Here is a 26,651-nt window from a genome sequence, read left to right as displayed (position 1 = left end):
TACGACAGACTAACACCAAGGAGTTTGAAACTCTTTGATTACACGTACTGAGAGTTAAAGGCAATGTAACTGCGCTTGGTTAAATGACAATAGTTTTGATAAGTTTTTAATTACATTCTACATATAAAGTTCATAACTCGCGCTTTCTAACAAACGACATACAAGTTAATCTTCCCCGATTACTGTAACTCGTGCTCATCCACGTCCTCAAGCGATGGCACGTAGTTGATGCAATCTATAAGACCTTCCTTGTAGAACCCCTGTAGCGCTTTCACGCGGAAGAAGTTCTGCAGCATCTTGATGGACTTGACACCGAGCTCTCGTTCCACGATCTTCTCCTCGGTGGTTGTCCATTTAAAGAGACCCCACACCGCACTGTGCTTCTTTTCCGTAATAATTCTCTGCGGGGCGATCTTGAAGTCCATCTTATACAACACGTACATGCAGTCCACGAACTGGTTGTCGTCTGACTTGCCGAACGCTACCATGCCGTAGCGGGCCCCCGAGTTGTCTTTCTGATTATACTTGAACTCCATGACCTTGTAAGACCATTCCTCTGCCCAGTGGATTCCGTTCATCTTCTTTCGCATTTCATCGTTTATCCCTGTAATATGATGGAAATGAATACAATTATAAGTCTTCATGGAGAGATGCTGCAATAACCAGTAACCAGACAAGTCTGAGCAAAGATGCTTTAGTTGTGTCAAAAATACAAAAAATACTTATCACGTGCACACAGCACTTGTTGGCCAAGAATTTCGAAATAAAAAATAATTATTTGAAAGGGGGTTAATTTTTTTAGGAATGACATGCCGCAAATGCGGACCCCCCTGACCCCCCCCCCCCCCCCCCCCCCCCTAAATCCGCAAATGGGAAATCAACAACCAGAACAATTTTATAGGACACTTTTACCACACATGACGGGTGAACTCAAGAAGAAAACGATATTGTTTTGCCCTACACTTCCCGCCACCGCCACCTCGTTGTATCTAAAATTGCCCTGTGAAAATCTGGCGAACCAATTAACATTATTTATTATTTTGAAATAATCCCACATGCTCACACCTCTACCACGGGATTACAGTTAAGTGATGTTGTCGAATTACAAATCAATTGACAGAATATTCATGTATGTCCAATGTCTGTCGACAATAAGTAGTTCTTTTATGATCGTACATATCGCCAATTAAATAAAAGGCTATTTTAATGAGCAGTATATTTTTATAAAAGGGATAGAAAGATAGTGGGTTGTTAGATCCACAATATCAAGGACGCAGAAAAGAAAATAATAATTCGTAATCTCTCTTTAACAAAATGAAGATTAGTGAATGTAATCATTAGAAAAGAGATACAGACAGGAACTTAAAACGTACCTTCATAGGCATCCTGCATGTGGTCAAGGAATGGTGCTATGTTGGCAACTGGGATCCTTTTGGCTTCCATGACTTCACAGCCTTCCTCCCACTTAGTAAACAGCTCCCCCTCCAGCTTTCTCTGTAGCTCTGTGGCATCATGCCTCGATACCTATGACACAACGTAAAAAAGAACCATACATTTTGTTTTCATTGTTTGGTTATCTGCAGCTATTCATTTACTTGTGTGTGTGTGTGTGTGTGTGTGTGTTTCTTTTTCAGATTTCACAAACATGTGGTATGTTGAGAAAGCTTGCGAAATGTCTTATTAAATGGTATTCAATGGTTGAGCTGATCCCCCCCCCCCAAAAAAAAATAAATAAATAAATAAGATAATAATATTTAAATAAACAATGAAAAAACAGACATTATCTTTTGTTAAGCAAATGTCCTGACTTCCAATGTTACCTCACCTTGACACTGTAAAGTCCCTTCTTCACTTTCTGCAAGGCTTTGTTGATTTCAGTCGGGTCTGCTCCGCGGTCTAGAGCTGCGTTGAGGTTTCTGAGGTCTTCGTTCATTGCATTATATTGCGGCGTCGATGTCATGGGACCTGCCATTTCAATGTTTAATTACTGAAAAATGTTAAATGTTACGTTAAACCCAACGCTTTCCTAGCAGTCGGCATATAAATATTCTACTCGGATATAGTTATTAAGAATAATAACATTGGGAAAAAATCGAAGTCCCTTTCAACAAGGCCCAAATTGGATCTGTAAGTAAAGTGGTGTGTAGGCCTAATTCAATTCCAGGAGGAAGCCTAGTCGGTGTAAAAAAAAGCTCGTACATCGGCATGCGATCACCCAAAACAATCGACTGAGAAAGAAAAAACACAAATAAAATAAATGTAGCGGGACACAAGATGCAAAATGTACTTAAATTAATGAAACCATATGTATCGTACATGTAGCCTAGCTTACTTCACATAAACTAGCATATTGCGAGATAAGAGCACCGTCTCAACGGGGAATAAATTCAGTGTTAAATGATTCAATCTTTTAATCCGTGTAAAAAAACACGGCAATTAGATCCTACATTCCTAGACAACCGTAGCGAAAAAAAAGGACGAGAGCCTTAGCTTCGGGTTGGAGAAGGCTTTTCAAAAAAGGGTAGGCCTACTGCCATTGGCCCGTTATGACCTACAGGTCGATCATTGAAAAATGATTGTCAGCTCCTGTCTATAAGTCCCTCGTACCGTCATGTCGGGTTTTCATTCATAAATCGGTAAAGCTGGAGAAGCATTCATTAAGCACTTGATATAATATTGCAATGAATAGATCGAATAGTATAAAATGTCAGCATAATATTCGCTAATGGTTAGCGACACAACAAAACATCCCTACAGCACGGCCCGACCCGTATAGTATTATTTTCTGAGAATGAACAACATGAACCTAAAAATGCACCAAATCACCATTGTCCAATTTATAAATTGATACATAGTGTAGAATGATACACACACTGAAAACCACTGAAAATACCTAAAATAAATAAAAAAGATAATTAATGCCTTTTCGAAATCATATTACATATGGGATACATCTGTACAAAATTCTGGTCGAGCTTTCCCTCCCCGTGACAGCGTAACGGCTATAGCATTTTGGCAGGGATGTAGCCAGGATATTTGTGAGACTACCCCGTGATAAAACCCTAGCTACGACCCTGGCAGAATGCTGCCTTGGCAAATGTATACTTACATTTCTATACGTTTTTTTACTGATAGAAGACGGTTCAGCTGTGCAACTGACGGGTTCCGTTCTTAGACTCACATATATAGGCTACTTGCGCTGTGGCTGGAAATTTTACTGATGCGCAAAATAGCTGCAAAATTTCCAGGTTTCCAGGAATGAGTCAGTGATTACGTAATAACACTCTGAAAGTGAAACGGGGAAAATCCGTGAGTGGACTTTCTTGGAAGAGATACGCAGTCATTTAGGGATCAGTATTATGCAAAATGACCTCACCTTATAACTGCCCCCCCCCCCTCACACACACAAACACGCACGCGCGCGCACTCTCCAGGGAATATTTGAATATCATAATGTGTTCTCATCTCAAAACATGAGTCAGATTCGACATGTTTTATCATAATTTACGTACGCAACATACACTGATCAATCCAAGATCTTGGTAAGGAGGGTGTATGCAAGATTTTTTTTCCTTTCAATAAATGTATTTGAAGTGCACTTTTTGTTTCCCAAATATTTGTGGAATTCAGAAATGGGCATTTTGGTTAGTTTGGACTCGTTTTGCAACTTGTACTTTAATGTGTGTGTGTGTGTGTGTGGGGGGGGGGGGGGGGGGGGGGGGACTTCCGAAGCTTATGGAAAGGCATTCCATCATCACAAGCATTTTCTTTTATTTTTCCTTTAACAAGTCTGAGAGATGCAACTTTTGATCTCGTCCCCTTCCCCCTCGAATGCTGTTTTAATAAATAAATGCTATTATTAAGCATTAAGTTGCATTTGACAATATGCAGACACATGTGTACGCAAATCATACAGCACTGAGGGGGAACCCAGATAACGTATCTTAAATATAAAGATATCAAGTCACGGTGTGGAAACTGTCAAGCACTGGTACCTGACAGAACTCACATAGACCGGAATGTTTTTTTAATTTACATATTAATTAACTAAAAAAGGTATAGAGTTTTGAACATTTTGGCATTTATCTAAAACATCATTTTCCTACAATATCCCACATTTCATTGCATTATCTTGTTAAAGTTATTCATCTTTGAAGTAAGTAACGCCTTTTAGCCACCATATTGTTATATTGCTAATTAGTCTTTTAACCACCAAATTATTATTATATTTTTTTTTTGTAAAAATGTTGGGAGGGGGGGAGTGCACTCTGAGTCAAGATGACATGACATTCATCGTCAAATGTTGGATCTTTTGGGTAGATGTGTCACTTATAACCTGCACTGCTGAATATATTTCCCAAGTATTTGCAGAGTTTTCTTGTTTGTTAACTGGTTTATTGAATCCATAACGAGATTTCCAGTTAATTTGTCTTTGTGTTATAGCATTCTCATACATTATCTATGCGCTTATAAGATACATGGGAATGAAAATATATCTTAATTAGGAATGATAATTACGTTCTAAAATTAATTTCTTCATAAAAAAGCAGACTCTAAGTAAGATGAACATAATGAATCACGTTTGAAATGAACTAAGTGATAAACATCTGGATTCATAAAAGACAGTCACAAGCATAATTAGTACACCTGTGGACTATAGTATCGTATGGATTTCAAGTGAAAACAACGTACGTCACAAAAAGGCAATTCGACCTTCATAAAGAAAAATTAAATAAACAAAACCACAGGTATTTTAAATGGCTTGCGTAATTAACAACAGACTAGGACGATCTGAGTAATAGAGGGGTAAATAACTGTTTTTTATTTCTTTTTTTTTTGCGTTAAGCTTATTTTACACGCCGTCTATCGTTTTAGATGTCCCACCCTGGACATGCGAAATCAGTTAAGTTTCCCAAAGGAATCTTCCGCGATTACTGTACGTCGTTCTCGTCCACGTCCTCAAGTGATGGTACGTAGTTGATGCAATCTATAAGACCTTCCTTGTAGAACCCCTGTAACGCTTTCACGCGGAAGAAGTTCTGAAGCATTTTGATGGACTTGGCGCCGATCTCTCGTTCCACGATCTTCTCCTCGGTGGTTGTCCATTTGAAGAGACCCAGCAACGCACTGTGCTTCTTTTTCGTAATAATTCTCTGCGGGGCGATCTTGAAGTCCATCTTATACAACACGTACATGCAGTCCACGAACTGGTTGTCGTCTGACTTGCCGAACGCTACCATGCCGTAGCGAGCCCCCGAGTTGTCTTTCTGATTATACTTGAACTCCATGACCTTGTAAGACCATTCCTCTGCCCAGTGGATTCCGTTCATCTTATTTCGCATTTCATCATTTATTCCTGTAATATGACGGAGATAAATGTTATTATCTGTTTCATAAAAGTCTAGTAACGGCACAGTCTTAGCGAAGACGCACTTACTGAATCTCAAGAAATAAATGTTGAAGGACGTCCACTTTATAACTGGGGGGAGGGGGGGGTTCTACCAGAAATATTGTTTTCATTAACGAAGTTTTCGGGTGTCGTCCTCCCTCGAGATGGCGCTTGAAATACTTTCTCTTTAATTAGAAATAAGGTTAATAAAATGTAATCATTATAAAAGAAATACAGAGAGAAAGTTAGAACGTACCTTCATAGGCATCCTGCATGTGATCTAGGAACGGCGTAATGTTGGCAACTGGGATCCTTTTGGCTTCCATGACTTCACAGCCTTCCTCCCACTTGTTAAACAACTCCCCCTCCAGCTTTCTCTGTAGCTCTGTGGCGTCATGCCGCGATACCTATGACGTAATAAAGAACCAAATAATTTTTTTATTGTACATATTTCGCATACGTTGCATATGCTGAGGTGTGACAGGAATGGAACCATATGGTCCATTTTCAGTGACTTATTATAAGTGCCACTTGGTCATGATCATTCGCCCCATTTACTGACCAATAGACTTGTGTCCATACTCTGTACTAATCAGAGGGGACTTCCCTTTCTGACAATCTGTCATTCCTGCCACACCGCAATTTCTCAAGTAAATTTCAACATGCAGTATACTATTATTTATATACAATTACATAGTTTAACTGGCAAAAGGACCAACAGATTCATTTCTTTTGTTAATTAGTAAATGTCCTAATTTCAAATCACCTCACCTTGACGTTGTAAAGTCCGTTTTTTACTTTCTGCAAGGCTTTATTGCTTTCAGACGAGTCCGCTCCAGTGCCTTGTATTAACTCTGATGTCAACGGCTCGCCACCTCTGTATTCGGGCAGGCCGTTTCCATCACCTTTTAATTTCTTCGATTTTGGTGCCGATGGTTCAGTTCCTCTATATTCGGCTTCCTCATATTCTGACGGGCTAGGCCCAGCGTTCAGAGCTGTGTTTGGATCTTTGTCTCCATTCACCCATCGACTCCATGAGAAGATACCTCCCATTTCACGACCACTTACTGAAAAAATTTTTGAAATGTTTTAGCACAATTAATGTCAAACTCACCACTGTGCTAGCAGTAAGCCTATAACTCTCTTTACTTGAGTATTAATAATTTTTGTAAAATAAAGGTGAAAAAGTTCTTTCCCAAAAAGGTTCAATTCGGAGGTTCCTGCCCCCCCCCCCCCCTTTGGTTTCTGAAAAAAAAAAAAAAAAAATATATATATATATATATAAATCACACCAAAGAACGTATTTCTAGGGACATCTCAACTACGCTGATCTTAGCTGAATCATAGTTCTAAAGCAATTGTTTGCCTTTCAAAAAAAAAAAAAAAAATCAAAGCTCCTGAGCGGGCCCTGAATACCACGCCAAAGGGGCTTCGAATCCGAAGCCGGTCATTCCTAAAAAAATCCTCCCCCCCCCCCCCCCCCGCCTCTGATACACCCACAATGCCTGATGGCTACCCACTTCCAAGGATGTTCCTCGTAACAGAGCCCTGTAGTAGCTACATCCCTACCAGAAGTCTATATAGAGCGTACCATAGCAAAAGCTTACTTACATTTTATACGTTTTTCACTGGTATGAGGCAGTTCGTCTCTGCAACTGAGGAGTTTCGTTCTAAGGCTCATACATATAAATATACTTGCGCTGTGGCTGGATGCAAAAATAGCTGCAAAATTTCCAGGTTTCGAAATGGAAAATGGAAAATCCATGGATACGAATGAGCCTGGCCTAGATCAAAGTCACTGTGATAAAACTAAAAGCGAAACGGGAAAAGTCCCGTGCGTAGGATGTCTTGGAAATAAGTGCTGCTCATGCATGCTAAATGTCACGTTGGCATTTTAATATTTAGGGGTCAATTTTGAAGTTGCACATCACAATTTATAACCCCATGCCACATTTGCTATCTTAAAATACCTGAATATAAGAAAGGCCATGAAATCATCTCGTGTTCTCATTTAAGACAATTAAGTCACTAGAGCCATGGGCGCAAGAAAAGGCACGTGTTCCCCCTCCGCTTCATTGGTTAAACAAAGCCCGATAGTAAATCTGCTGACTTCACTCCCTTTCCCTCTCGAATGATAAGCAATAAGTTGCATTTGTCAATGTGTAGACACATAGGCCCTATATAGGGCCCATAGGGGCATCAATTAAGCCAAAACATTGATAAGGTATAGGTCTATACATTAATTTATTATAATTGATCGTCAAATAGGCCCATATTCTGCATGATAATTTTACCTTTATAGTTAAAATGCAGTTGTTAGAAGTAGAGTGCGGTACCTGTATTTGAGTTTTGCTTGAAGTCACAGGTAGGCCTACATGTAGAGAGGTAGGCCAGCAAGTTTGAGAGAGAGAAATGAAATAGCTGTTTTCATAAAAAAATCCATATATTGCCCAGACATATAGGCAAGTAGGCACAGCATGACTCAATCGATCAGTGAAGCTAAACTACATGTATAAATAAAACGACTTAAGAATACCACAATATAGTCTCACACATTGAAAATGACAACGATTTAGCAGGCTACCAGTAGGCCTATAATGTAAAACGAATTTCTTAAAATCGCCATATAGGCCTATACCCCAGTGGCGGATTTGGGGGGGGGGGGGGGGGGGTCAGGGGGTTCCTGACCCCCTCTCCTTCGGTTTTTGAAAAAAAAAATCACACTAAATATTCCCTTCTTGGACTAGGAATTTTAACTAGCTGATTTATACCAAATGGCACCGTTCGCCCTCTAAAATATCCCCCCCCCCAAAAAAAAATAAATAAAGAAAGAAAAAAGAAACAAAATCTGGGGCCCTTCTGGGGATGGGGGGGGGGGGGGGGTGCAGGGGTGGTCGGCTTCGCATCCGCGGACTCCCCCCTTTCAAATAATCCTGGATCCGCCCCTGTACCCCATCTATAGGCCCTACTGATCCACTACTAAAATGCCATTCTCCCATTCTCGGCTGTCACCATGACTGTTCAACTCAAAAACCACATAAAACTACAAAAAAATACAAAACCAGTCTACATGTAGGCCTACTATATTGGAGGGAAAAAAGACGATCAGGCTGATCAGCTGAGCATACAGGCTTTAAAATATGATACTGTAGGGTCTAGGCTTTGAACAAGGTGGCTTTGAAATATTTAGCAGACTTTATGGGGCATACTATATGGCGATTTTAAGACAATAAACGTTCTTAATTGATTTTGATTTCGTTTTCACTATGATAAACAAGTGTGACAATTTAAAGTCGTTTTTAAATGTGGTTTGAGGTTGACTAATCAAGGTGACAGCCGCGAGTGATAAACCTACGGCAACAGTTCCATTATAAAACACAAAATAATATGAAACAACCTCTTGTTTACTGCAACCATTTTAGATCAGCCATCTAAAAGTGAAAGAACGTGAATGTTAGTTGATTATCAGCAGAAAACAGTAGTGGGAAAAAACGTCCACGAATGGCTTGGGAAGGCCGGCAGTGACGTCATTGCGCGGAAACTCTGTAGAGCGACCTTGAACCAACATGGCTTCCGCCGGCGACTGGTGCACAATAGAAAGTGATCCTGGCGTTTTCACCGAACTCATCAGGGGGTTTGGTGAGTATTTAACTAGCAGTGCGATCAAGTGATTTTACTGATCCAAAAACCATCATTATAACCCCTTATACTGACGACAAATATGTCTTTATTATCTCCGAATAATTTGCACTCTCATTCTACTTGGCTACTGGTGTCCACATTTTTGTTTCCAATCCATACCGTATAAACGAAATACTATATCTACCCCGTCTTATACCTTTGTTAAATCCACATGTCGTTATGAAGTGAAAATTAAATCTGCTGCAAATACGACGTGTTTCTCATAGAAAAGTTGGTTTTTAAACGCACATTTTTGTTCTTATCCTCATTTGTGGTTAATCTGATGCGTTATTGAGATCGTATTCGTAGGCAGTTCCAAAAAATCCTGTGCCACATGGGACGGTCTCACATCTTGCTTTTACATCTGACTCTCTATATGTAAGTCCTTTATACCTCATAAAATGTAAACCAAACCATCTCCTGTCCTGGGCACAAAAGCTTTAAGAAGATTGATTTTATTCAACAAATAGATGGGTGACTTTTCAGTAAGAGGAAAACAAGTTCAGTCTAATCCAGAATGTAGTGAAACTGTCATGGCTAAAAAAGTATTCATGATCGAAAATTGAACCTAAAAAAGCATTTCAGTACTATTTTCAATCAAAGTTTCAAAAAGCCTTGAAAAAGATAGGTCAAGTTGCACCACTGTGTTTGGCACTTACTAGTGTTGACATCTAAAATTGGCTTAAGTATAAACACAGCCACATCATGTACATGTTTGCCGTTACCTGAATAAATATAAATTTTCTTTCTAGGAGTGAAGGGAATACAAGTGGAAGAGCTGTGGAGTTTAGATGATGACAGTTTTCAAAATCTGCGGTAAGTGTTCTCATTTATATTCTTCTGCTGTGTTTTGTAAAATGAAAGGGTTCAGTACAATGAGTATGAGTACACAAAATTTTCAGAGTTAATAATGCTTGTCAATATGATACTGTGTCTCACAAGGGCTGTCTAGTTCTGAAATAGATTAAAGCTGTCTAGTGTGTGTCTTTGTGCGTGGGAGTGTTGTGGGATGTACTGTGTGTGTGTGTGTGTGTGTGCGTGCGTGCATGCGTGTATGCACGTGTGTGTGTGTATGTGTGTCAATGCATGTGTATGTATATGTGTGTGTATGGAAATTTAAGTGTATTTTCTTGGTTTAAATCTACTTGAGAAGGATTTTTTTCAAATGATTTTCCAGCCCAGTGCATGGCCTGATATTTCTGTTTAAGTGGACAGGAGACACAGAGCCCTCAGGGTCAATTGTACAGGACAGCAGGCTGGACAAGATCTTCTTTGCTAAACAAGTAAGTCATTAGGCAACAAGTAAAACAAGTAAGTCACAGTATTAGATAACAAGTAAACAAGTAAGTCGCAGCACTAGACAACAAGTAAACAAGTAAGTCATTAGACAACAAGTAAACAATATTAGACAACAAGTAAACAAGAAAGTCACAATATTAAACAACAAGTAAACAAGAAAGTCACAGCATTAGACAACAAGTAACAAGTTATCCGTAGCATCAGACAACTTAAAGCCTGAACTTTACTCCAATGATTTAAATTTCTGCTATTGTAATTTTTGTAGTCAAAGATTTTGCAATATGTATGAAGTAATCCAGCTTGAATACTTCTATTTACTAGCATGCAAACAAAGAAGTCTATGATACATTTGTATAATAAAAGCTCCCTTTCCTTTCATGTTATAGTATGTCTACTTCAGGCTCTTGTTTGCAAAAATTTGTATGTAGTCAAATAGGTAATTTATTGCATGTCCAATTCTTTTCAACAAAGTCAATCGAGAACAAAACAAACAAACAAATAAATAAATAAATAAATAAATAAATAAATAAATAAAATAGGATTAAAATGTTTCAGTATATTTCTACAGAGATAATTCTTTCAGGTAATAAACAATGCTTGTGCCACTCAAGCCATTCTAAGCATTCTGTTGAACTGTGATCATCCTGATGTAGAGCTGGGTGAGACCATCTCCAGTTTTAAAGAATTTTCACAGAGCTTTGATCCTCAGGTAGATATATGAACATAACCAAAATGATGGTATGGGAAAACATGATAGTTTTTAAAAGCAGTTTGCAAAAATGTGGTATGTTATGAATTTTATAAAAAAACTTTTAATTGTGAAGGTTTGTAGATAAATTGCAGTTGGTGGTTGTGATGTTTTAAACATATGAGGTATAAAATAGCATGTGTGCTTTGCTGCTTTTGTCGAATGTTGTCAGAATTGATTTATGCGTATGGACTGTATCCTCTCAGGGTTGTCTTACATGACAGTGTTTTCTTTTCAGTTAAAAGGCCTGAGTCTGTCAAACTCTGAAATCATCAAACAAGTACATAACAGCTTTTCAAGGTATTACTGATTTTTGTTCTTTAAAAATAAATGGAGAAATAAGTGAAAATAGAAAGAAAGGCGAATGCCATGTAAACCAGTCTTAAAATTCTCTTCACTTTACATGCGATTTGTTTTAATAGAACACTCATAGAATATTGTATTTGTTTTAAGGGAAAAGTGGACCTTGTGAGCCTGTTGTTACTGTGACGTTACTTACTACAATGGTAGATAACTAACTTCTCATTGGTAAACTATGTCAACTATTTGTATTTTAAATTTTGCTTGACTCTTTTCTACTTTGCGTTACTCTATTTGCAGACAACAGATGTTTGAATTTGACCAGAAGCTTGCGGGAAAAGATGACGATGTATATCATTTCATAGGCTATGTTCCTATAGATGGAAGACTTTATGAATTAGATGGCCTTAAAGATGGACCAATAGATTTAGGTGACCATTATACGAGTAGAAGAAAAAAATACTTTTTCAGTGTGGTTTTCATATAAACAGATTAATCAAAGAAATAAATTCAGTTTGTAAATTTGTATTGTGAAGAATGCTTTTCGGAACAAAAAAATTGCTGCAGCAGTTAAACAAGACAAAAATAACATAATCTCTTTTGAGCAGATGAATAGTGTGCCTAGGTTAAAAAAAGTTTTGCCAAAAAGTTCAGCCAAAAACATGCAAATTTTATCTAAGACCTAATAAATCTAAGTTCTGATTTATTTTTCAGGTGCAATTCCAAAAGACACAGATTGGATTGTAAAGGCAAGACCCGAAATTGAGAAAAGGATACAAAAGTAAGTGTAGCAAATTGAGAAAAGGATACAAAAGTAAGTGTAGCAAATTGCAATCAATGAAATGTTGTCAGTTTTTTTCATTCAGAACAATGTGGCTGAGGGTAAGTGATGTTATCCTGTTAGTTGACACTGTGGCATGGAATTTACATCTGCGGTGCTTTTACTGTATATAATAAAACTTTAGGGTAGCATGCTTTTTAATTATGTTGCCTCCAGTCAATAAAATTGTTCTCATTTTAAGAAATTATGACTTAAAAATACAGTATCTAAAATATTTACATTTTTTCCCAAATTGAAAAGATCAAGTAATTACCATACCTCTGTCAGCACTGTCTGTTCCCATTCCTGTATCTCTCCTGTGCACTTGAATTTATAATAAATATTATTTGATAGAAAATATCCATCACAGCCGACACCTTGAAGAATTGTGATCCACTGATCTTATATCCACTGATCCTATATCCACTGATCTTATATCTACTGATCCTATATCCACTGATCTTATTTATTGATTCTGTATCCACTGATCCTATATCCACTGATCTTATATCCATTGATTCTGTATCCACTGATTCTATATCCACTGATCTTATATCCATTGATTCTGTATCCACTGATCCTATATCCACTGATTCTATTTCCAGATATAATGCTGATGAAATTCATTTTAACCTAATGGCACTGATATCTGACCGGAAAATGATGTATGAAAGACAGCTGGTAGAGATCCAGGAAAAAGTCGAGGTATTTCCAGAAATATTGTTTTAAACCGTGATACAAATTATAGATGAAAAATAAAAAAAGGTTTTATTTACTTTGTGAAAACGAGAATGTATATAGAGTAAAAATTTGCCCTATTTGATATCCCTGGGACTAAATAGATAGAAATGTCAATATATATTATGAAGGAAAAAATATTTTAAAGCTTGGAATATACAGCTAAATGACACTTCGCAGATTTATTAAATAATGGGAGAAAGCTACCCTCTTACAGTCTTTTTTTTATAAATCTAAGTTTTAAAAAAAAATCTTTTTGCCTAACAATCTCCACAAATTCCTTCGCATACCATTCTGTACATGTAATCAGATATGAGTTCTTTCCAAGGAATCACAAAATTCTTATATTTTGAATTCAATTCTGATCGGTCCTGAGATTGATTAAGGTCAAATGTTGGGTCCTCATGTAAAAGTTACGAGATTTTCTTTATATGACTGTGGCTCACATCTGTGTAATGTTGCCATTCTCTCTGCTTCAGGACGGCAGTCTAGACACAGCAGCTGCTAACGATGAGGTCCAGCATTTAAATGTGTTAATAAGTGAAGAGGACAGAAAGAGGGAATACTACAAGGTATGGGTGAACTTGATTGTGTTGTATACTGTTTAATTCTATTTCTATATTTTATTAGGTTGATCTGCTGGCAAAAACAAAATATGCTGTTTGCAGTAACAAAATAGGTATGCTTTTCATGGAGCTGTGTTAGTCATTACATTGATAAAGTGCTAGTGGTATTGCACGAGTGACTATTACATTAGAAATACTGTCGTATAATATTGTTGTATTGGTTGCATTCTAGGTGGAGAACATCAGAAGAAAGCACAATTATCTGCCTTTCATAATGGAACTGTTGAAAATTCTGGCCAAAGAGGGAAAACTGGTCGACATAGTAGAACAGGTGAGTCAGAGTGAGAGGTCCTACTGGCAGTAGAACTTATCCCATAGCAGGGGTTCTACTGGATTTTGAAACTTGCGGGTCATATCACGCCCCAGCTGAAAAAATGGAGGTCATTTCTAAGATACCAGATGAGTCAAAAGTGACTTTTTCATCAGTGGGCATTGAGGACACTTACAGTTGAATTTTAAAGTCAAGCTAAAGCAGTCCTAGTATTTGCAGACATGAGCTTTTGTTTAAGAAAAAGCTCCAAACCTTTATTGTGGGGATAAATCTGGCAACAGTAGACAATAGCAGGAAGCAGCAGAAGTTTAGAAATGATTTGAAATCTGCAATTTTGCAGAACAAAGCTCAGGCCTGTTTGTGTGCACGGAAACTGTAGGGAAGAGCAGGCACATTTCTTTTTCACCTAGATTTAGTTCTTGTTAGCTGTTTTAACATTGCTACCTTCTTCACGCAGGTAATGATATAAGCCAGTTGGCTAAAAGCTATGTTACGTGTTCATATGTTATACAAAATTTAGAGGGGTGAAATAATTAATATTTTCTCATTTTCATCTTTTAACATTATTTCAGGCCAAAGAAAGACAAGCTGCAAAAAGAAGGAAAATAGACAAAAGTTCCAGCGAAACAGAGAGCAAATAATAGTGGTAAAAACTTCTCACATTTGGACAGAAGAGCTGACAGTTTTGAAGGAGTGTAGTCTTGCAAAAGTCAAAGAGCTGGAAGATTATATCTGCCACTGACATACGGGTCCAATCCTTGCTTATTGGAAATAAATGGAGAACAGGTGTCCTGTTTAAGCCATGGGTCCAAGTATCAGATTGTTAAAAAGCAGAGAATGTCTGTTCTGTTGGATGTAGGCTTGCTACCTGTTAGTATTGCTGTTATAAGTAAACAGGGTAAAACAATTTAAGAGAGAAAAGAAAAAGATGTAAATTTATTTGAAAGTTCATTTCAGTAGGTCTGGGAGGTCTTGAATATGTGTAACTGGAGAGAATTCTGAGGATCCTTTTGTGTTGACAAACTACACACCCATTCTTTGTTGTTTCTTTATTGTATGCAGTTGTATTTACATTACAGCTAATAAAAAGTTTTTAAATACAATCTCAAATATACTGTTGGTTTTTAAATAAAATAAACAACTGATGATGAGATCCATATTTACACTTTTACCTTTTTTTTCATTGTTCATGATTATACCAAGGAAAAAAATGCATGATCACATGTTATCCAAAATTCTACATTACAACCCTTACCCCTCAAATAAATAATGAAAATTAAATAAATTAAAAAAAATCATTGCTTATCATTCCTGTTTTAATTCTACCCATTTGGCTCCTTATCAAAATCAAAATGGTGCAAAGGCAATTATTCTACAGTGGTGTGTTCTAGAAATTCCTCTCTTTTTCATTGCAGCAAGACTTGATGGCATATATAAATGTCCTTCTGTAGTGCTCATCTTTTTATATCTTGACTGCTGAATGACTTCAGTTTTAGGATGAATTATTCATAAATTATGGTTTTGTCACAAATAACTTGACAAAACCCACATACAATTTCACCGCTTGAAACTTTCTAGAGATTCAATGAGCTGTTTAGTTTTCTCTAGCTGATCATAAAGTTTTTCAATCTGAAAGTACATAAAGAAAATTGTTTTATGTACTGCAGCTGTTAAGTACAACCAAGAAAGGTCTCTCTTCTCACAGAGCAGAGCATTTTATATAGAGTTCAAATACTTGTTTTGTTAAAATGCAATAATTAGTAAAAGACGACATTTAATTCTCTAATGGCATTAAAACATCCCACTACATCAACTTTTGAACTTCCTATAGATAACACAACTTGATGCATTGTTTAAATTTTATTTTTCTCCCTTTGTAACATACACATGCATATTGCCACAGTGCAAAATTTGACTCAACACTGAGCATGAAACTGTTAAGAAATGAGCCCTAGTTAACCTATGGGTTTCAAAGCCAGGCATGTAGGTGTATCTACCTTAGAAGTATTGTCTGTTCCCGACATGGTGTCCTGCAACTGGAGCACATCTAGTTCTTTGTGTATTTGTCTCTGCCTCAGCCTCATCTCACTCCACAGTTTGTCTGTGTCTATCAGCCCCTGAAGGTCAAACATCACAGTAACTGACAAGCATAGATTGCAGAGCAATGAATAGAATGAATAGTGAATTATGTTCAAATATTTGGGTTACAGGTAACTTGTGCACTATTCTGCAAATTGGGCTAGAGAAATCTAGTTATCCTTCCTTTAGTTCTCTCTACTGAATCAGAAATTTATATAGAGAGATGTAATTTTTTTGGTTCTCACAGAAAAATCTCATCCCTGTATATATTACTAAAATGACAGCTTTGGAGCCAGTAGCTGAGGCACACATCTACAATATATGCATGTGACTGAAGATATTACAATTATCAATTTTAATATATATATATATATATATATATATACTAGTACCGTTACATCCATGAACATGACAATGTCATCGCTGACCACCCTCCTGATGCTGCCAGAAGGGATAGCAGAACCGGTCCCACAGAGTGGCTTGCCTCTACTGGCCAGTTGGACATCCACCTCACTGGACCTGGTCAGTGCCTTCAGAGTGGACGCACACGGCTGGAGTTTCTTGAAACGCCCAGGGTCACTAACCAGAAAGTACACTGGAATATGATATATAGGCCTTATAAATGACAATTGCTATCTGTGGCTGTCTTAAAGCCATGCTTGTGTTTGCATTGGCTGAATTAATGACTTAAACCACAATTTTAAGGGAAAAAACACTTGTTGCTGTTTATAATGTGGTGTTCCCAACAAGTGCTGATTTCTACAATCTCACCATGAAATAGCAATTTAAGTCCTTCATTTAGAGATCACAATCACAAACAAGTGGCAATTTCATTTATATTAAGGCCTGATAGTGATTTGTATATGTACAGATACATGTAGAAAGAAAGAATTAGAAAGGGCAAATCAAGATCTAGAAAGCAGAGCTCCCTTAAACACTCCCCTTTCTTTTACTGGGAAAATTGAGTTTATGTGTTGGATTTTTTAATTTTCAAAATTCAATCTCTCTCACTTTGAGAACAAATTGCAATGGAAACGAATCAAATGACAACAAAGAAGAAGAACAATACAAAGAAAAGTACATAACCTGTTAAGTTAACCAGAATTTACTGGATATATACAGCTGCAGGAGCAGGTTACTTTTTGTATTAAAGATACTTCAAGAAATTGCTGGTTACACAGGTTGGATATGATTACAAATCTAACAACCTCGAGCTTTGCCCTTGGTCAGTTCCAGTTCAGTTCTGAGAGCCAGGGCTTCGTCTCTGATCTTCATCACAAGTTCCATAGTCTCTTCTACACTGGTATTTTTATACTGGACCTGGAAGACAGCCATACAGTGAGCTGGTTACAACAGTGAACTAGTCAGGAAAGGTGGTATATATACAGTTATATAAAATAAAACAGTGGCCAGCCCTCCCCCCCCCCTCTCTCTCAAAAAAAAAAAAAAAAGTTCAGATAATACAAAGTTCTAATTAACTTCAGCATTTAAAAAAAAATTTTTCCCAAAAGTTCCAATTCCAAATAGATAACCGAGCCTTGGAATTTGTTTTTGAGCCTTGAAAATGATTTATGAATCATAACTCTTGCTGCAATATCAAGTCCAACAATATTTCACAACTCACATGTTCACGTAACGGATATGCTGAGACACTGATGCTTCTCACTTCATGGTCTGAGTTGCCATGGAGACGCTGAAAGAGCTCTTCAGTTATAAAAGGCATGAAAGGATGTAAGGCCCTCAGCCAAACATCTACACAATGGTGAAGAATGTCGTGGACACAGGTTTTCGCATCTTCATCATCTTCATTTAGGGGTGATTTGGAGCATTCCTGGAAAATAACATACTATTAAACATTTGATTTTTTTATCGATAATTCATTTAATAGGTCAGCATATCTTATAAACTAAAATGTAAACTGATAATCCTGTTCAAGATGATAATTAAACTTATTGTCAGTATTAATACAGAAAAGTATAACAGCATCATCATATCAGTCTGGGATAATTAAGCAAAAGAACTAATTTGTAAACTATCAAATTTTTGTACAAAAACTGAGAAACTTTAATATGCGCTACTCACAATATAAATATCACAGAAGTCAGCCATCCAGAACTGGTGCAGAGCCTGAGCCGCCAGGTGGAGATCATAGGCCTTGAAATACCTGTCACATTGCTGTACCACAGTGGAAAGCCTGCTCAATATCCATAAATCTACGGGACTTTCATGTCCTGAGAGCTGAAATGTGGAATTTACATGTAGAATACTGAAGGTCACAAAGTTGAAACATTCCAACAAATTAAATTTTGAATAATATTAGAAATTATATTATCTACCTTTCACCTTAAACATAATATTAACATCAATGATAGAACCAATTTAAGTGATAGTGAAGACAGTCAACACTGTTGGGGTAATTTGCCAATTCAGACTAAAAAATAGCTTTTTCAATACAAAAAATAATTTCTCTGGGTTAGAAAAATTATATTGTCATTTACCAAGAGGAAGAAAAATATCAATTATTTGACTGAATCAAAAATGTACGACAGTGGTCCTCAATGTCAGACCTACAACCAAGCCTACACCAAGACCCTTACATCCAGACATCTACTTACTTTAATTGTATCACGAGGCTTGTAGTCTGGTCCCAAACTTGCCATGGTGAACTTAAATGCCTGCCATATCTTATTGCAGAACCTTCTGTTGGTAATCACATGGCTCACATTCATGTTGAGGACTTCAGCTGTAATATTGAGTGAGATCACCACATCATTAAGATAGGCAAACTGGACAATTCAATCATACCAAATGTGAATATCAACTGGTAGAATATATTGTTGCGACATCATTCCTTTGGTCTTAGGCCCTTTTCACATCGAGCCTTATACTTAACCGGGCCAGTCCACTTTGGGATATTGATGACTGTTACGTAAGAGATCAAGCCACCTAAACCTAAACGAAGCTCTAGCCCATGGCAAGGTCAGTTAATTAATTTTACTAAACAGCTTGTGCAAGGGAGAAAAATCCCATGTAGTATAAATACATGCTAGGACTTCTCAAGGTGGACAAGTACAATTAATAGTGACACTCTATGTGAAAAGGAACTTGATCAATAGATTGGCCCAGACAAATCACACCAGGGAGACAAAATCGTCAACACAAATTCTAATGTCCATTACATATGATACTTACGTAAAGTCTACTGAACAGATTTGGAATTAAGACTTAAAATAAATTTATAATAATAATAATAATAATAATAATAATAATAATATACTTATTATTATTATAAGTAATAGACAAACCTTTAAAATTGTAAGAGCACAGAGTAAACCTCAGACTGTCTGTCCCACACTCAGGAATGCCTTGTGGATACTCCTTCTTCTGCCCTGACTTGGCAATCTTCACCTCTTTAGGATCCAAATTCCCAGCGTCAATTTTATCCTGTAGTTCCTAGGTGTAGGCATAAGATAAAACGTCAGTAAATATGTTATATTCTTTAGCCAAAAAGTTATACCATATGGCTCAGGACAAAAATTAAGAATTTTCATCATATTTTGCCTATTTTCAACAGTCATTATACAGTAATTTGTCTGAAACAAAGATGTAATATTGCATACACAATGACAGGTGGCAATAAATCATAACAATACATTCCTGATTATATTGACCAAGCAGCTAGCTGTAAATCAAGAGAAAGTCAATAGTTAAAACAACATCAACAGGCAGGGAAAAAATTCCCCAGTACATGTTGCAAGCCTACCTTCATAATCTGCACCTTGTCTCCTTAACCAAATATACTAGTAGTTTTTAGCTATTGGGTTGGTTTAAAATGGTTTCAAAAGATCTATTATATACCTGCAGAGAAGCTCCATGTATGACGTCCATGGGGTCAATGACATTACCCAGTGACTTGCTCATTTTCCGTCCCTGGGCATCCCTTAGTAAGCCATGCAGAAGAACCTGGTGACAAACAAGAAAGATGCTAATATAACAGTATACATTACCTGCAGATGTTGTGATTGTGGTCATATACATTTTATTTGGATTCAGGCATGTTTCTCAGTGAAATCTAAGTACTTTTTTTCAGAATGTACATCACTGACAAATAAACAGCCACCCTCTTATGATTTACTAGTATTTGTCTTGAAAACATCTTGCTGATGTTCCAGGTCTTCTGGCATATATGTTATCTCATACATAAACTGATTTCTCACTGACCTTTCTACAAGATCTTACTACAAATACTCATCTATGATTTTAATAATATATTCTTTCCCTAATTTACAAACTAAAGGTGTATATCACTGGTTCACTTAATACATCTCAATGTGTATACAGCGCACAAACCATCCCATACAATAACACATTCGGCATACTATACATCACATATAAATGCAAACTCACCTCCTTGAAGGGTAATTTCCCTGTGAGCTTCTGTCCCATCATGACCATTCTGGCCACCCAGAAGAACAAGATATCATTGCCTGTCTCCAGGAAACTCCCCGGGTAGTAAGCCTGCAGGTCTGAGGTCTGAAGACATTGAATACAATTACGAGGATTATGCTTTTGAAAGCCTGATCTTTCTTTACCTTATACAGGAGATGATGGACATTGCGTTAGGTGTGATATAACAGGAGATGATGGACATTGCGTTAGCTGTGATATCATGTTGTGTATAAATCAGGGATGAGACTGCTGTTCAGTGAAAAAGTCTCGAAAATGATAATTTTGGCTCCCAAAAAGTCAGAAATCTGTTGATAGTCGTAAAAATCTCATTACTGATAAAAAATGTGTTAGTTGTGAGATGCTGCTATTCTGAGTGTTTTAGTTGTGATGGCTGCTGTGAATTTGTCATCAAAAATGTCAAAGTAGTAACTTATGATAGACTATATGTAAAATTCTACAGCTTGACAGCAAGTTATATGTAAAGTTTATCAGTGACAGCATTTAATTCAATAGTTCGGGATAAGTAAACTGACAAAGAATGAACCTCCACATTACCAGATCAGGCCAGCCCAGTGAAGAAAACGGGAAGAGAGCTGAGGAAAACCAGGTGTCAAGCACATCCTCATCTGCAAAGACAACAAGTTTAATGTTAACTATTATGTCATCATTGCTCTGGTAAATAAACTGTAAACCAGGGTTGTAAAACATAAATGATTTTATTATTTTTTATCTTATACCAAAAAGAAGAAGTAACAAATGACAGTGTCTGCCCTCTCACCTTGCCTTAGCTCTATGTCTCCTTGGGGTACACCAAGCACCTGTTCAGCCCTGGACAGAGCCTCTTCCACAGTTCTTCCACTCACCCAAACTCCATCTGAAGACTTTTAACATAATAAAATATTATAATATGTTTAGGGCAGTTTTTGTGAAATCAATTTGTAAGCAAAAACACACATCTTGTTAACAACCAATCTGCCTACAATCTTCAAGAATTAAGCTGGAAGAATTAGATATTCTTCAATTTCTCTATCTTCTATGCAACCTACCTGAGCTGACTTTGGAGTTGCTAAATAAGCAGGTATCCTGTGCCCCCACCATAGCTGTCTAGATATACACCAATCCCTAACAAAAACATTAACTCAGTAGAAGGTATCCATTCAACTTTTTTTTATAAAAGCAAATTTTACAAAGATGCTGTTATTATGACATCATTTCTTAACGACCCCAAGTCCTGTGTTTTTATTTTCTTCTACCAAAAGAATTATCTAATCATTCACAGAAAATTATTTTAATATTGGAATAATACTTCTGTTAAGAAACTTTTTAAACATGCTTGGTAAGTATCACCTGCTTTCACTGTTTTCCAGCCATTCAAACCAAACTTTACTGTAATATTCTGGAATAATCTTCAATTTGCCACTGCTTACAGCCTTAAAAAAATTGCTTTTAATGTGTGAACTGCATGCTTCATCAGTGAAGGAAAAAATCAAACCTGGGACAAGGGGAACATTTAGGGGTGTCTAAAGAGTCACTTTTTAAAACATGACTCCAAGGTACAGCAGGTTTGAAATTCCCATAAGGATGCAAAACATTACCTATGTTATCTCAAACAGCACTATAATAATGCCACCATGATTAATGTCTTATCACTTACACCTTATTTTTAAGTATTTTAATGGCTATTCAGTCACTGTTTACTGCCTACCTCCATAGCTGTCTCTGCCATGTCCCTGTACCTCAAGAACCACTGGTCTGTCAGGTACGGTTCTATCACGTCTCTGGAACGACTGTGAACAAAACGAATAATAATGATTATAATAATGATAACAACAACAACAACATATACACTAATAATGATTATAATAATGATAACAACAACAACAACAATAATAATAATAATAACAGCATACATCTAGATCCACACACAAGCTGGTGCACTTCAATAACAGGGCCTCTGGCTGGTAAACAGATGCACCCATCAGCCAAACACGCTCAACTTTATTTTTTTTAATTATCCCTTAGCAAAATTACAAGTGTGGAGCAAATCTGTGAGGAATTTTATCATGCAAATGAGGTCTGAAGACTGCAAAGTTGACTCAAATTTCAGATGCTCTTGCAAATTAGCAACACAAATGCAGCAATGCAATTTTTTCTTGCAAACTCCTTGAGGCTGCATAGTTTGCAGCAAATTTGCACACATGCCATAACTAGTTACATATCCACTTTAAATTAGAACAAATAGAAGTTGCCTACCTGCAAACTGGTATCTTCATAGGATGTGGCACAGATCCTCGAAATAGATTCTTACTGTTTAAAGCTTCTTCAATAGCTTCTCTGGCTTCAAACCGTTTCATACCCTGTAAAGAGAAACCCTTTTAAATACCTTTCTATTTTTTAGTGATGATATTGCTGCTCTAGGGAAACATATGCATGGTGAGTGATATAGGTGGCAGCACCATACAATACAGTACCTCAAACTGAGATCCTCCACTGCCTGTGATGTTCCCCATTTTATCAAGGATGTTGATCAGAGGCAGATCATGTCTTTTCCCCACTTCAAAATCATTGAAGTCATGTGCTGGTGTGATCTTCACAGCCCCTAATGTCAGAAGTGGAAAGAAGGTCATAAAAAATTTCTTTAAATTCTATGACTTAAAAATATTTACACAACTCAGGGCCACTCTTCAAGTCTTGTAAAATCACTCAGAGCTTATGTATGTCTTTAGTGAACTCCTTATTTCTGACCATAAATAGTTTTAGCCAAATGTACATAACATGACATTTCATAAATATGTGAACTTAAATGTTAGCTACATTTGTTTTGTAACACATCCAACATATATATTCCAGTAACTCTTTGAAATTAAACAAGTAAGCAAACATTTTCAAATAAATAAATAGATAAAATTGGTTGTTTTAGTCTTTACACGATACATATTTTTTCCAAATATCAATATATCCCACTCAACTGGTGGCCTGGCACCTGCACTTTATAATAGCTCACCTGTCCCGAAATCCTTGTCCACATACTCATCACATACTATTGGTAACTTCCTGTCACAGAAAGGATGAATGGCAAACTTCCCATGCAGGTGCTTGTATCTGTCGTCCTCAGGGTCAACTGCTATGGCTGCGTCTCCCAGCATTGTCTCCAGTCGTGTTGTAGCAACAACTATCTCCCCTTAATAAACAAACAAATAACATAATGCAGTTGCTCACTAAACAGTACTATCTACTCGCACACACGCACATACACAGAAAGATAAAGCTTTCAAAGTTAAAAAAAAATCATTCCACAATTACGTCAGTTTCTATATTATCAACAGATAAACATCAGCTGGTTAAAATATACATCAAAAATCAAATATATAATCAGAATGGGTGATGAGTACTGAATATATTTACTGTGATTGTTTTCTTCATAAGTTCATCACATTACTTACAAAGAAACCATTTAATTTAATTAAAAGTAGACAAAAATAAATAAATAAAAAATTAATTAATTAATTAATTAATACACATATAAACCAATTAATTTGGAAATTTACATCTATTATTTTATAATTATGCATTCCAACATCAGTTCTGAACTAGCCTCGTTTTCATTTCATTTACCTCCTCCTTCTATGGGATAGGCAAATGAGGAAAGGAGGCCAAATTTGACTTTCTTCCGATAGCCTGGAATTGCCACAGTCATTTCTCCTTCAGTTTCAACTGGCTCCACCTGTAGAATACATAATAAATATGGGTTGTGTTGGGCGTGTGGAAATAAGTTTTTGATTCAAAAATCAATCAAACTGTCAGATACAGGGATCATTTATTGCCTTTTTCTTATCAAATCAGAGAAAGATTCTTGCCAATTCATAGGAATTCTGGTTAACAGAAAAAAATTACTTACTACTTATGAAAAGAAATAATAACAAGGGTAATTCTTCAGAACAGGTAATACATTATTATAGTATGAAGCTGAAACCCAGACATGAGATAAGATGAGATAACTTACCTCTATATCAGATATAGCAGACTGCAAGGCACATGACCAGTTGACCAGTCTGGTGCCACGGTAAATAACACCCTCGTCATGGAGACGTACAAAAGCTTCCGTCACTGCAGCAGACAATTTCTGAAAGAGTTACGACAGTGTTTTAGAATGAACAGATTTTGTGTTATTGCAATTCATTTCATCAGCCAGTGAGAGACCTGTTTAATTTGGTAAATTTAACATGAAAATCTGCATAAAAATATTACAATTATCCACAATTATAAATGTGTTATGACAATACCTATCATTACCATTCAAGACTCTGGTCTTTGTTTAACATTCAAATACTTACTGGGTCCATTGTAAAACATTCACGGCTCCAGTCTAAAGATGATCCCATCTTCCTGAGCTGGTCACAGATTGTTCCACCCTTTCTAGACAAAGTTTTAAGAAAAATGTCAGTAATATATATCTGGTAGCACCTATCCAATTCAAATCAAAGGGAAAATACACAAAATATGCCATGAAGTAAATAAGAATAGCTTTAAAAATCAATCTATAAAAAATGTGTGTATTTCAAAACAATTTATATACTTCAAATCACCAAACTAAACCATACTCTTCTTTCCACTTCCACACTTCTTCCAGAAACTGTTCTCTTCCAATATCATGTCTGGTCATTTTCTTCTCCCTCCACAACTTCTTCTCTACGACCACCTGAGTGGCTATACCTGCGTGGTCAGTGGCTGGTAGCCAGAGCACCTGCCGACCATGCATTCTGTGCCTGTAGTGTACAATAGATATAAAGATGGTATAGCATGGTATATGTTATGATATCAAGTTGTGTGGTATGATATGTTACGATATAGGGACCATTCCCGGACCGTATCATATTGACTGTGGATCACTTTATCTTCAAGAGGATTCTCGCTGAATTGCAATCAACTTAAGCAGCTTAGATGTCTGTCACGCCTACTGAAGCTGCTAGGTGGTAATTAATTATCTTTCAGCAGCTTTTAGCAGGAGTGCAAGACATCAACCGCTTAAGCTGAAAGCAATGTAGTGAGAAACCCCTCGGAGACGGATTGATCCTGTTAGATCCATCTAGGTATGGGAACCGAGTTTTAGCGTTATGTGATATGTGTGGTATAGCATGTATTATGTCATTTGACGTGCTATAGTAATGTATGGTGTTATGTGATGTGGTGTCACTTCAGTACTTAAAAAATAAAATATGATTCTCCTCGTTCCACAAGATCTGTAAAATACGCATGAAATTAACACAAACATCATACTGACCACCTGACAATGGCGTCCTGTATGGAGTTGGTCAGTGCATGCCCCAAGTGGAGAGTTCCAGTCACATTGGGTGGTGGCAGCATGACTACAAACTTCTCCTCACTCAATGAATGCTAGGTAAAATAAGGAGTCTATTTAATTATGAGCCTTTATACATGGATATAGTGTTCATTTATCTAGTCAAACTGAATACTGTGATTTAGTTTAGTAAAAGTAATCAGAATGTCCATTAAGGTACTAATTAATTTTTTTCAATTCATTAACCTAATTAAAGGAGCCCTGTGTACAAACCTTATCTGTATTCTCTGGAGTGAAAATGTTACTCTTCTCCCACCAGTCGTACCACGCTGCTTCTACATATCTGGGGCTGTAAGACTGGGGTAAAGGGCAGGTGACATCTGATGACAGGATAGAAATATGAGAATTGAAAATGCTATTGTTTGCAATATATGCTGAACTGCACCTGCAGAAATTAATCAAATCATAAGTTACTGCATGTACCTGTACTCATTCTAACACCTTAAGTAACAGAAAAACCAAAGATAGTTCAACTAAGTCAAATGTTTCTACAAATTTTTATTCCTTTTAATCTGAATATAGATTCTTATGTCGATTTGCCTTTTTTTTCGCCTTTTACTGTTGGAATAGTATATTCCACTTTCACATTTTCTTTGGATTTCTCCTTGCTCTTTGCAGACTTTGGTGATGCTTTTTCCGCGCTGTAAGCACGAACCGAATACCGTGTATAAACATAATTCCGTAACTTATAGGAATCCCTCTGAAGTTTAGAATGTCTCCTGGTTATCTGACAGTTGACGCAAGGGGAACTGCAGTATTTAAGCAACGTGTTTCTTTGCCTTTGCACAAGAAGCTTCCATGAGGACGCCATAGGTCACCGTGACCCAGCCTCTTTATGAAACCGATTTTTGTCTCTTTTTGCTCTCAGCTTGTGTGTTTTGTGAAGCATTAA

General features: G+C 36.9%; 3 protein-coding genes across 6 annotated transcripts; 1 reads left to right on the top strand and 2 right to left on the bottom strand.

Annotated features, from left to right (window-relative positions):
- Positions 1 to 90: 90 nt before the first annotated feature.
- On the bottom strand, positions 91 to 7,169 carry LOC106165144 (uncharacterized). Of its 3 annotated transcripts, none has more exons than XM_087008203.1 (4): positions 7,001 to 7,168; positions 6,161 to 6,456; positions 1,374 to 1,524; positions 91 to 604 (listed from the first exon to the last, which is right to left on the bottom strand). In XM_087008203.1, the coding sequence occupies exons 1-4, from the start codon at positions 7,152 to 7,154 to the stop codon at positions 180 to 182; spliced, it is 1,026 nt and encodes a 341-aa protein (XP_086864329.1). In that variant the 5' UTR covers positions 7,155 to 7,168; the 3' UTR covers positions 91 to 179. The 3 variants fall into 3 exon arrangements, with proteins under 3 accessions (XP_086864329.1, XP_013394186.3, XP_023931198.2); XM_013538732.3 differs by lacking the exons at positions 6,161 to 6,456; positions 7,001 to 7,168 and adding exons at positions 1,826 to 1,987; positions 3,110 to 3,285; XM_024075430.2 differs by lacking the exons at positions 91 to 604; positions 1,374 to 1,524 and adding exons at positions 4,374 to 5,356; positions 5,646 to 5,796 and having other exon boundaries at positions 7,001 to 7,169.
- A 1,702-nt stretch (positions 7,170 to 8,871) lies between these two features.
- On the top strand, positions 8,872 to 14,982 carry LOC106165143 (ubiquitin carboxyl-terminal hydrolase isozyme L5). Its single transcript, XM_013543241.3, has 11 exons — positions 8,872 to 9,028; positions 9,823 to 9,886; positions 10,248 to 10,353; positions 10,953 to 11,078; positions 11,356 to 11,417; positions 11,718 to 11,848; positions 12,132 to 12,198; positions 12,843 to 12,942; positions 13,455 to 13,547; positions 13,774 to 13,872; positions 14,445 to 14,982. Exons 1-11 carry the CDS (start codon positions 8,956 to 8,958, stop codon positions 14,511 to 14,513), a joined length of 990 nt encoding a protein of 329 aa, XP_013398695.2. The 5' UTR covers positions 8,872 to 8,955; the 3' UTR covers positions 14,514 to 14,982.
- On the bottom strand, positions 14,907 to 26,614 carry LOC106161713 (valine--tRNA ligase). 2 transcript variants are annotated; one of them, XM_087008197.1, is made up of 25 exons: positions 26,300 to 26,614; positions 25,973 to 26,079; positions 25,682 to 25,794; positions 25,002 to 25,166; positions 24,735 to 24,816; positions 24,404 to 24,523; positions 24,016 to 24,124; positions 23,405 to 23,581; positions 22,872 to 22,999; positions 22,654 to 22,757; positions 22,106 to 22,187; positions 21,748 to 21,830; positions 21,447 to 21,522; positions 21,179 to 21,281; positions 20,956 to 21,026; positions 20,359 to 20,484; positions 19,810 to 19,914; positions 19,257 to 19,404; positions 18,567 to 18,694; positions 18,034 to 18,189; positions 17,576 to 17,782; positions 17,160 to 17,271; positions 16,344 to 16,546; positions 15,870 to 15,989; positions 14,907 to 15,501 (listed from the first exon to the last, which is right to left on the bottom strand). In XM_087008197.1, exons 1-25 carry the CDS (start codon positions 26,568 to 26,570, stop codon positions 15,430 to 15,432), a joined length of 3,168 nt encoding a protein of 1,055 aa, XP_086864323.1. In that variant the 5' UTR covers positions 26,571 to 26,614; the 3' UTR covers positions 14,907 to 15,429. The 2 variants fall into 2 exon arrangements, with proteins under 2 accessions (XP_086864323.1, XP_086864324.1); XM_087008198.1 differs by having other exon boundaries at positions 26,446 to 26,602.
- Between the last annotated feature and the right edge of the window lie 37 nt (positions 26,615 to 26,651).

The sequence above is a fragment of the Lingula anatina genome, chromosome 3, assembly GCF_051362555.1.
Source record: "Lingula anatina isolate TDL-2025a chromosome 3, LinAna3.0, whole genome shotgun sequence".
Classification (NCBI taxonomy): domain Eukaryota; kingdom Metazoa; phylum Brachiopoda; class Lingulata; order Lingulida; family Lingulidae; genus Lingula; species Lingula anatina.
Note: the sequence above shows the minus strand (reverse complement) of the source record. Positions and strands in the feature narration are given on the sequence as shown.